The sequence below is a fragment of the Brachionichthys hirsutus genome, chromosome 21 (assembly GCF_040956055.1).
Source record: "Brachionichthys hirsutus isolate HB-005 chromosome 21, CSIRO-AGI_Bhir_v1, whole genome shotgun sequence".
NCBI classification, from domain to species: Eukaryota; Metazoa; Chordata; class Actinopteri; order Lophiiformes; family Brachionichthyidae; genus Brachionichthys; species Brachionichthys hirsutus.
In genome coordinates this window covers 3,123,593-3,134,998 of record NC_090917.1, presented here as the reverse complement: position 1 = coordinate 3,134,998, position 11,406 = coordinate 3,123,593, and the positions used below count along the sequence as shown (strand labels likewise).

At 46.0% G+C, this 11,406-nt stretch overlaps 1 protein-coding gene and 1 long non-coding RNA gene across 2 annotated transcripts; both read right to left on the bottom strand.

Moving 5' to 3' along the window:
• Positions 1 to 477: 477 nt before the first annotated feature.
• Positions 478 to 4,754, bottom strand: arf2b (ADP-ribosylation factor 2b). The gene is made up of 5 exons (XM_068754221.1): positions 4,638 to 4,754; positions 3,514 to 3,671; positions 3,011 to 3,121; positions 2,381 to 2,505; positions 478 to 2,296 (listed from the first exon to the last, which is right to left on the bottom strand). The coding sequence occupies exons 2-5, from the start codon at positions 3,659 to 3,661 to the stop codon at positions 2,135 to 2,137; spliced, it is 546 nt and encodes a 181-aa protein (XP_068610322.1). The 5' UTR covers positions 3,662 to 3,671; positions 4,638 to 4,754; the 3' UTR covers positions 478 to 2,134.
• A 927-nt stretch (positions 4,755 to 5,681) lies between these two features.
• LOC137910290 (uncharacterized) lies at positions 5,682 to 6,871 on the bottom strand. Its single transcript, XR_011106041.1, has 3 exons — positions 6,646 to 6,871; positions 6,476 to 6,576; positions 5,682 to 6,211 (listed from the first exon to the last, which is right to left on the bottom strand). It is a non-coding gene; the product is annotated as an uncharacterized lncRNA (long non-coding RNA).
• Positions 6,872 to 11,406: the final 4,535 nt, after the last annotated feature.

The window sequence follows — 11,406 nt, the reverse complement described above, 5'->3', positions numbered from 1 at the left end:
TAGTTTTGCAAATGCGCAAATACAAAACCAGTTTTTCCTCTTTAAGTAGATTGTTATCCCAGACAACTATAATAATCTTTAAGACCAACAAGCGTTTCCATGACGTCAGCACCGGGGAGTTGCTGCTGTTGCAATCAATACGCTTGTGCAATACATTTTCTAACAATAGAATAGTTAGAGAAGCCTGAGGGGCAAAGGTGCCCCCGAGTAAAATCACAGCAACAAAGGCTCTGGTAACTGGCCCTCGACACAAAATCGATCCGATTGAATGATTAACGCAAATTAGAATTGGAAATTAGTGATCATTTATGCATTACACATCTTTTACTCTTACAACTTTTCAATTTCTGATGTTCAAAACTGACACTTTGTAGATAAAAAAAAAAAAAAAAAAAAAGCGAGGGGAAAAAAGGAGAAGTTTGGCACAAATTCTCAGACGATTGGATCAAATCATGTTTATTTAAGTGTTCAGGAAATCCCCACAGAAACACAGATTTACAATCATTCTTGACAGAAGTGCCAGTTTACCCCCCCGCCCCCCCCCCCCCCAGCCCGACGACCAGGTAACTGTGCACCCGTTCCCCAATTACAGTTCTCCCACCAAGTCCTTTCAGCTCGCTGACAGCGGGTGTGTGTTGTGCCGGTCTTCGGTATGCCGTGCTCTAAACATGCTAGGCTGCCTTTCTTCACGTCTGGGACCTTCTCAGTCTAACAGCTTTCATCGCGTGTGACGCCGATCCTTCATTCCGACCAGGACAATGAGATAGCGGGTCGCTTTCAGATATCAGAATAAAACTGGGAACCGTCAGTGAGAAATGAAAAGGAAAACCCTCCTCAGTCAGCATCACCATGCAGTTCAGGCCCCCCGAGGACGCACCACCTTCGTACACAGGATGTCGTACTGCTCAAATGCATTTGGTTCAGCAGTAACAGTAGAAATAGAAACGCCAATACTAGTTACAGACAAAAAAGAAAAAAAGAAAAGATGTAACATCTCTTAATTGTGAAGGTATCAGGAGATCAGTATGAGTTTACTGGCAGAGGTTTATGAAATTTTGCAACACCTTGTTTTTGACCTACGGAACATAGGAACACTTTAAGGGCGATTAATTACACCGTGGGACGTCTAGAACATCCAATTAAATCCGAGGAATTAAACACTAGCTATAAAAAAAAAAAAGGGGGGGGGGGGCGAGAATTACATGAAACTCGCAGATCCTAATTATTCTATTTTGAATTCCAGATTCTGTTGGCTTGCCTTGTGCTTCAGGGGCTCACTTGATGGGGGGGGGGGGGTAACTAATCGAGCTATTCCAAAATAAGTCAAACGGCATGATTTTAGAAGGACACCAGAATAATAATCGAGGGTTGGCGATTCGTTTCTCTCTCCCCTTCTCTCTCTCTTTTTAAACTTCCATTTTTTGATTTGCTTTGACCTGATACAGGTTAAGATGCAATTTACTGAATCGCTCGCTCTCTGGTGCGTTTGAGGTTTCAAAAATCAAAAGGGGTTCAAATGAACATTTTAAGCATTCAGTCTACATCGGTTGAACATTTATAGTTAACATAGAGATATATATATACTAGAGGAAAAAGGGGGGGGGGGGCTTGCACCCTTGCTCTTTCTTTGCTGTATGAAAACCACGCTTCCTCTGGAGAGTAAGGGTGGAGGAAAGGGGAGGGGCCGTGCAAGACTTGAAGTTGGGGGGGGGGGGGGTAGGCTGAGTGGGGCAGAGGCTGAGTTTGGTGGATGGAGAAAGGGGGCTTGAAAACCAGACTGCTGATTCCACAGGTGTGTAAAAGGCACGCCGGGGTTACTCCCAATCCCAGCCAGCATACACAGAGACGCCTTCACATCCACACACTCGCTGAACACAAGGTACACGCGCACACACACACACACACACACACACACACACACGCACGCGCAGCACAGGCTAGCGCCCCAAGAGTACTGACGAAAGGAGAAAGCAGGAGGATGGGAATGAAGGAAGTTCTTGAAAGAAAAGAGCCGGGGGGGGGGGGGGGGGGGGGTCAGAGGAGAGGGGGGCCTGAATCCGGTGCTGCCGCCATGTTGAAACAGAAAAAAACAAAAACAAATAAACAAAAAAGAAAGCAAAACTGGTGGAATGGATCATTTCTGGTTCTTCAGCTGGTTGGAGAGCCAGTCCAGGCCCTCGTACAGGCCGTCCCCGCTGGTGGCACAGGTGGCCTGGATGTACCAGCTGCGCTGGCGGAGGGCGTGCAAGCCCAGCTTGTCTGTGATCTCTGCTGCGTTCATGGCGTTGGGGAGATCCTGGGAGGAGCACAAGAAGCTGACTGGTTACGAAACGAAGGGATTCCAGGCCCTCGAGCACTCTGAAGAACGACGCGACCGCACCTGCTTATTTGCGAAAACGAGCAGCACGGCGTCTCGGAGTTCATCCTCAGAGAGCATTCTGGTCAACTCCTCCCTCGCCTCGTTCACCCTCTCCCTGTCGTTGCTGTCCACCACAAAAATGAGCCCTGCGCGCGCGCACGCACACACACACACACACACACACACACACACAAACAAAGGATCGCTGTTATGACAGGTGGAAAAACCACGACAGCACGCCTTCATTTTCAAGAATCCAAATGTACAGGTAAACAGAAATGGCGTCTTCCGATTTCAAAGCATTTCCTTCTGTCTCAAGTGAAAATTTGTGAGTCAGTTCATTGAAAAATGAATTAATGCCAACTAATGACTTAGCATTAAACAGAATATCACACTACAAGCAGATGTTTGCTTTGAATGGTGCATCTCTTAAGCCTGTGTGACTTCAGGGTTAAATCCAAGTTTGGAAAATGCTCCGGAGATGCTTCAGAAAATAAATTCCATTTAAGGAAGCTCTATAGGAGCGTTTGGGAAAAAATGAACAATCGTTGATGAGTCACTGGATGGACTCACTTCTACGTCATCACTAGGACGCCTATAGGCAGTGCTGTTCACCGACACTGGTGCCGGTTCGGTTCAAATCCGCCTCACCTTGAGTGTTCTGGAAGTAGTGGCGCCACAGTGGCCGGATTTTGTCCTGACCGCCCACATCCCACACGGTGAAGCTGATGTTCTTGTACTCTACAGTTTCAACATTAAAACCTGCCGGAAAGAGGAGAAACGTGGACTTCAATACGCAAAAAACTACAACCTGCCGGGCCGACGGCTCAATATCCAACAATCCATTATGGCATTCCACGATTAGGAATCCAATCCTTTCTGCCTATTTCAGTGTCAGTGTTTAAGACACACTAGATTTTCATTCTGAATAAAACTATTAAGAGCTTACGGTCTGATTTCATGTCATATATATTCATTTCAGATTGTTTTCCATGTAGAAAAGTCTGACGATTTATCATTATGGACTTTTTCCCCCCCTCATTTCATTAAATAACTCAAAACGCATTGAGCATTTTTACTGACTTTCAAACTGTACCCAAATCCCCGTATTGTAAATTCGACACAAATATTGAGCAGTACATAAGCATACATACCAATGGTGGGAATGGTAGTCACTATTTCTCCAAGCTTTAGTTTATATAGAATGGTGGTTTTTCCAGCAGCGTCGAGCCCAACCATTAGAATCCTCATCTCCTTTTTGCCAAAGAGGCCCTTGAATAAGTTCATAAACATATTCCCCATGGCGACAATGCTGTCAACGTGAAGAGAAAGAGTTACGGAAATGTGCCTCGAAGCGAACCTGTTCCGCGGCGCTAAAATATTGTACGGATCACCATGAACTAACTATACGTGGGTAAAAGAACAATTCGTGATTCGGTAGGGGCCTTGAACGCAACACAGGCAATAATGCTAAATGCTAAAGCTCAAACGCTACCAATTCAAACTTAACCGAGAAAGTCAAATATTAACACCCGAAATTCCCCTGAAATATTTAATTTCACGGTCTTTTTTTTTTTGTATACTAGCAGATTGTAGCGATAATAGTGTATTCAGAAGCAGCTAACGTCGTTTTGTTAACCCGGATGAAGTGTAAAAGCACAAGCTAATAAAGGCCTGCTCCAGCTGACACACTCTAGCCCTATACATTAGCGGTGTTAGCCGTCACACTACGGTAGCTCGCTATCTTAAACAACCATCGACCAAAGCAAGAGGCCACCGCATATTGAACATCGCGTACATTCGGGTAGTAAGTCTACAAACGTGTAGTCGGTGGTGAATCCGATCGTCTCATATGAACGAATAGGCGTTTACTATCACTAGCAATCGAAACCGATAGCTTCGTCTAAGGGCGGATGCTTCAGCTAGTTAGCTCGATGCTAACAAGGGTACAGCATTACGTGAAAGCTAAGATTCGAACGGGCATGTCTAGCACACGGCAACAGACGATCAGCACATATTACACTAAAGCGATGTCTGAACCGTCGGCACAATTTAAGTTGGCACTCTGCTACATCCACAATGACGGCTGATCCGTCCGTAACTGTGAACCGATTCCATGAACCAGCCAACGCGGACACTGCTAAATGCCGCGTCACAATACAGGGCGAGCATCATGACGCCATTTTAAACGCTTAAAAATACCAGTCTTCACTACAGAGCGACAGTCGGTTCAGACGATTAATAATTTTAGGTCAAAACTGTCCGACTTGATTATTACCTTTTTAGAAAGACAGCTTCTCGAGGTTGCCGTTATCTTTCACTGTCAATCCAAAATGGCGTCTTGCGCAACCAGGGAGGCACCGGCGTACTGACTTCCCACTATCAAATCTGGTCCAATCACAATCGTACTTGTGTAACTAATAGCCCGCCTTTTTTATTATGCTGTCCAATCACAGCGTCATCAGACCCTTGTGTGCACGTTACACAAAATGTCGCGGAAGTGAACCGCACACGAATTTATTCAAGTTTCACCGACAATCGACGATTGGTTGGATTCGTTTTCCTTTTATGATAGATGCCTTGTTGTCACCATAGTCCCAATTTAATCAAGTACAGCAGGTATCATTTGGAAATCTATTACAAATACTGGGTTTGTTTCTCACCAACAAACTGATGACGACTAATGGTGACGTGTTCTGTTTGTTTAAATTACTTCCCCAGTTGTGAAATGGAAGCAGAGGCCTGACTTTCAACCACATTCGACATGTAAACAATTAGAATGAAATGAATCACTGACTGGGAGCTGGAGCTGCATCTGAAACCAGGCGGTTGAAGTGGAACTTTAAAACCAAATGATTTCCGTAATCACCTCTTTGTTTGGAGCGTCAGTTTGCTTCTCTGCAAACATATCTTGAAAAACAACTATTTTGTGCCAGGGCAGAGTTTTACGCGCTTTGTGCAGATTCATACTCATCACTGATCCTGGTAATCATCAAAGGGTGAATTGGAATCGGCTGTTAATCTTTCCCCAAAAAACAGAAGTCCAGTTGCTGCTGATTCAATCTTAAAGAAGTGTTTGTCAGTATCATGAAAGATAATGCTGCCTCTTAAATATAGATAATGTCACATCCCAAAGAAAATGGCACGTGTAACAATGTCCAACAACAAAGTATGGCTACGTTGCATGAAAATGAATGTTGTCAAATGATGCAGATTGATGCTTGCAATACGGTTGCCCTCTTCCCAACTACACCCTCTGGGGGGGGCAGAAGGTGGATGAAGGAGGCAATTAACAATCGGAGGAGAGCGTCTTGTTCACCCGAGAAGTCATTTATTATCTAGATATAAAAGGTTAGTAACATTCAAGTATTAAAGTCTTCATTCATATTATGTTATAACAGTCATTTGTTGTTTGAAGCACCTGCACTCGTATTAAAGCAGCTTAAATAAGCAACAAGACAAGCTCGAGTTTCAAGATCACAGTCAGAACAAATATAAGGACACGTTTCCACATACGGCGAGATTGAAAATAATAGCTGGCATAGAGAAATCATATTTACAAATATAAAAATCAACTTTAAATCGCATCAGTTCCATCAGCAGCAGTGGCACAATTACACGTGTGCACGGTCAGTAGAACAATCAATGTTTAAGTCGGCGCAAACACGAAAGAGTATCAAACGTGTCTTATTCTCGGAGTTCCAGCTTGCCGTCTCTGACTCTCCACCTCCAGCGCTGGCATCGATCAGGAGCAGGAACGCAGCGGAGCCACAGGCAAGACTCTCTGATCTGCTGTTCAAAGGAGACCGTCTTCCTGTCAAGGGTCTCCAACGTAAAAGCTCTCCCTGTGATCTGAATGGCAGATGAGATCATTCATTTTGGTTGGGAGGCTGCAAAATCGCTTGAAATGTATCTGTAGCATCAAGTATTGAAAAGATGGCAATGTTGTCTAAAACATTTTTTTGGGATTGGATCAGCTTCGATTGGAATGAAGTTATGTAGAAAAACACATATTTATATTTCTTGAAGTAATGATATTTGCACCAAAACTCTTGTGTTTGCAGCCTGCAGTTGCGTGTGTGTGTGTGTCCAACCATTCAATCGGCTGTCTCTTACCTGATCGCTGATCCCTATAGCAACGTGGCCCACTTTGACCTGTCGACGTTCACGAATCCTCAGACACTCGCCCTGCACGTTCTCAACCCAGATGTCAACACCTGCGGTCATTAAAAAAAAAAAAAGAAGTAAACCAGCGTCTACCTGTTTCTACAGGCCTGTCGTCTCACCATCAAAGCAGTTGGAGGACGGCTGATCTCCTGACACCAAGTGTCCGTCTGTCTGGCTGTTGCAGGAGGAAAACACTCCGGAGCTCAGATCGTCCGACGAATGTTCAGAGTCCTTAAATAGCAAGAGGATTTAAAAAATATTTTATTGTCAGGAGTTTGATTTATTGCAAGAGTAAGTCCACGCATGTGCATGTAGATGTATGGACCTTTTCTGAGGCATCGATCTGTGACGTGTCGGAGCAGCTGAAACAAGATGGAGGGTCATCTCGAGGTTCGGGGGATGGGGTTTGGAATGTGGTGCCAATGGGGAGATCTAGCGGGTCAGAACACGTTAGCGTTTTGTTCTCCATAGCGCTAAAAACTAATTAATTGGGTTTTTTTTCCCTTCCGAGGGAAATGATTTCATGCAACTGCGTTCACAAAGTCATCCCTGCGAGACTTATTGTCAGGGCAGCTCCCATTTAAAGACTAAATCTGAAAAGAACCTTAACAAAATATTTGAAAAAAAAATTGTTGTACTGTAGCAAAAGTCAGAGCACGCTCATCTGCACGTAGCCACAGCAACCGTTTCTGCTGGCGAGCAGCAGCTGATGAAAGAACAGGACACTCAAGAGTTGGGCGGAGAGCGCGTTTCACCGGCTGACTCACCGTCTCTGAGGAATTCCAGCTCTGCTTCTGATCTCCATGAATTTTCTTTTGTCATTTGGCCTTTTTGCAGCAGAGGGAAAACGCCTCTGAGAACATGGCGATAGTCAAAACAATCCAACTCCTCTTCCTCTTCCTCATCATCGCCTTCCTCTTCCATATCCCCTTCATAGTCCCTGTCGGTTTTCCGACGCTTTTCCTGAATATATTCCTCCTCCCCCATGTATATGTCGATGTCTGAGTCAGACCAGGGCTTCCAGTCTTGTCCGTCTGAAGCATAATCCTCCTGCAGCGCTTTTGGAGACTCCCATCCTCTTGTCCAGGAGTCTGTCCCCCCTTCCGAGGCCTGGTCCGAGTCGCCATCCCGCCAGTCACTGCAGTCCTCACCGATTGCTGTGGTTCTCCAGGGGCTGACCCAGGACATTGTTGGTGCTGGATGGGCAGCGGATGGTTTGGTTGGGGGGAGAACAGGCGACGAAGAGCAGGAGGCGTCTTCATTCCAGCTCTTGCCTTGACGCAGCGTCTCACAAGCCTTTTTGAGAGACCGTGGATTTAGACCTCCAACTGTGGAGCAAGTCAAAAATCCAACATGTTTCAGTACTTTGAAGTATCTACTACGCTATCGAATAGGTAGCCCACCCACCTGCTCGCAGAGCCTTTGTGGTTTTCCTCCTGAGCTCTTGTGCCGACGCTCGTCTCTCCGGGTCTTTCTTGAGTCCCGCTCTGAACACTTTGGCCGTGAAATTGTTACAGTTGGACGGCACTTCCCAAAGAGGCGGCGGCTCATTGACTATCTGACAAATAAAATGACAAGAAAAGGTCGAGACTTGATCGCTGTGATTCATCTCCCTCCACATCTGGGTGAGAAGGATCAAGCAGACTCACCTGGAGACACAGCGGGTGGGAGTAATAGCGTATCCACGGGTGATAGCCGTTGAGCATGTGCAGCAGCATGCAACAGCTGCTCCACACATCGGCCTTGGTACCGCGCCGATCTCCTCCGGCCACCTCGGGGGCCATGTGGGTCTCTGTGCCGGGGAAGGCAGTTCCTTTAATCCAGAAAAATATATTTGTGTTTTGAACTGATTTCTGAAGCCTCAAATGGGGTTTTCCTGACCTCAATCTGGATCTGATCCAGATGAAATTCAGTGGAGAGATAGACAGCCCCACCCTACATGTGTCGAATCCCATAAACATCTGTCAATAAACAACCGAGATCGAGATTTTTTTTTTAAAGATCCATTGACTGCAATTTCAAAGGGATCCATAAATCAGGATATCTTCTGGATCATCACCAAAATCGTAATCTGTTCCTGATAACATTCCCAACATTTCCTGAATTTTAAGATCTGTCTGTAAACAAGCCAACGCCGCGGCGATGACATCATCCCCGGCTCGGCGGAGATAAAAATGACCAGCAGATTGAGTTCCTGTATTATTATGTCAAAGCGTTCACCTTTAGACGTTGTCATTTTAGACTCACCCCTGAATGCCTTGGTGCTCCGTCCATTTCCGACTAATGTTTCCGAGAGACCAAAGTCACAGAGGAATGTGTCTCTGCAGTCCTCAGACAGCAGCACATTGTCCACTGGAATGAAAGCAAACACACAGGACTGAGCGAGACGGCTCGGCTTCCTTTGGCGCTCATCGCAAGGCAGTCGCAATGAGAAATCAGGAGGCTGTTAGTGAAACGCAGAGGAACTCAGAGGAACTCAGAGGAACTCAGATGACCAAAGCCCACTTCGGCCTTCTTTGCAAAGCAAGCTTCTATCTTTCAGAATTAAAGCATGTGGACTTCACGCCTGATATGATGAGACAGCATGAAGGGATATGTGTCGGTCGAGTGAACCTGCTGGCAGCGAGGGTGATAGAAAGGCCCAAATGGGGGGGGGGGAGACGCCTTCCTAAGCAGGATTGCCAAAAAAATAACCGTCAAATAAATGCAGTTTCGGTTTGGAAAAGGTTTCATAACTTTCTACTTGACAGCAAACAAGAAAGCAAATAAACTGAGATAAACACAGAGCAGTCATGCTTGTCAACAACCACAAATATACCTTTGACATCCAGGTGAAGGACATTTCTATGGTGCAGGTGTTCTAGTGCCCCCAGCGACTGATGGAGGTAGTGCAGGGCCAAATCCTCAGGTACAGCGGCTTCCTTCAGAAGCTGGGCCAAACACGCTGAAGAGGTTTGAAACAAAATCTTTATTGCATTGAAGTGACTATTTCAACCTTGCGTTTCCACGGCAACACACTTTCAGGTGCACTGCATCATATCAGCATTGTTGCTGTTGTTGCTGAAGAACGTTTACCTGGCTTCAGGTCCATAAAGAGCACAACGTTGAGTCCCTCCCTCACAACCCCAAAGAGTTGGACAACACGAGGAGATTTGAGCGCGCTCCACGTGCTCACCTCCTCGCTGCTGAAGTGACTCATGGGAATCTGGAAGCAGCCGCATTTCAAGAGCTTAAAATTCATTCACAGCGTCGAGGTGTTTAAAAAGCTCAGAGAGGTGCATGTGTGGATTTCTTTTTTTTTTTATAAAAATGACTCACTATTTCCTGCCTCACCTTCTTGGCAGCGCATTCGAATCCAGTCATTTCGTCCCGAACGCAAACGACATCACCGTATGAGCCGTTCTGGATGTGATGAAGAATGCTGTACTCCTCTCCCTCCCTGTAGTGAGAACAGCTGGGCTGAAGTTTCTGGGGGGGGGGGGGGGGACAACAGTCAAGATGGAAAGCATGCAGTTGTGAACTGTAAATACATCCCACTCAGTGCTCACTGGTGTTTCCGTGCAACCGGACACTTTCCATAGAATGATTTGGAAACTTTCTAGATTTGTGATCCGTGAATAAATGAATCTGATTGCTTTACAAGTTTAAACAGTAATTCTGCTCTGGATAAAAACTGATAGCATTACAGATTTTGTAATAAAATAAAAGCTCGTAAAATATTCCCAATCGAATACAGTATACTGTATTTCATCAAAACATCGACTGAATGCCCCTTTTCGGTTTTCCCTAAACTCTGCATTCATTTGATGATATTAGTTATTGGAATTTAAGGGTCCTTATTAGAAATAGAAGCCTCTGCTGCCTCAGTTTATTTTTGATCGTGTGTAATAGCAGATTTCTGGAGTGCTCCTTCACAAATAACTGAATCATTCTCATTTTCTGTTGGGTGGAACCTGCAGTTCTCTGCAGAACCAATAAGAACACAGTGCATATATACGTATATACTGGATGCAAACGTCTTACATGATGAAACAGGAGTCCTTCATTGGGAGATTTGCCAATCCTCCACTCTTTTATCAAATCTCTGAAGAAGGGTGGAGCGGGAGGCTTCGGCATCTGCGTTACGCTCCCTCTGAGAATCCCGAAAACCTTTTCAGCATCGCTCGGGTCAGAAAGGCCACCGGCACACTGGGACACGTTCGCGGTATTTAGGGCATAGGTGGAGTCCGAGATTCCTAGCAGGCTTCGCCAACGGCCTTCCGGTTCAGAATCCCGGTCACCGTGAGACGGGGAGTCGTCAAAGCCAGACACGCGCATCAGGTCAAAGGTCAAATCTGATATTCTGGTTTCAATTCCCAAATTATCTCGTGCTTGTGTGTCGTCTTCTACACAGCAGGATGAGTCGGATTCACTTTCCTGTGTGCAAACGGATTCAGAGTCCCATTCCAGGCCGCAATCGGAGTCTGAGCCTCCCCTGTCATCCGTGCTGTCCATTGTGCATTCTGATCCGCCATGTTGGTGCTTGAATTGTGGTGCGTCTTCAACACACTCGCACGCATCTGCACAGCGGCAGCCGTCGTACAAGGAGCGCCGCGGGCCTCCTTGTCGGCGGGCGTGCGACACCGAGTCGGTAAACTGAGGAGGAGGCGGTATGATCTCAACAGATGAGCTCATCTCTCTTTCTGCTGATTTCAGCCAATCAATCTCCTGCACCCAGAGGCCCTGGATGATTGGAGGCTCCTCCCCTCCCTCTGAGCCCTGTCTTCCAATTTTCCAGCGATGTTTCCTCTGGAGGTGGCAGTGAGGGAGTTTTGTCGCCTTATCCGTCTCCTCCTCCTCTGTGTCACTCATTAACGCAGTTTCTTTGGTGAAAGACCTGC

Bases quoted from the DNA above. Each gene is read 5' to 3' on its own strand.
- arf2b (XM_068754221.1), bottom strand. From the start codon at position 3,661: ATGGGGAATATGTTTATGAACTTATTCAAGGGCCTCTTTGGCAAAAAG. The intron at 3,122-3,513 runs GTATGTATGCTT...TCTTTCCGGCAG, and splicing joins GACTACCATTCCCACCATTG to GTTTTAATGTTGAAACTGTA. The intron at 2,506-3,010 runs GTGAGGCGGATT...GCGCGCGCGCAG, and splicing joins CTACTTCCAGAACACTCAAG to GGCTCATTTTTGTGGTGGAC.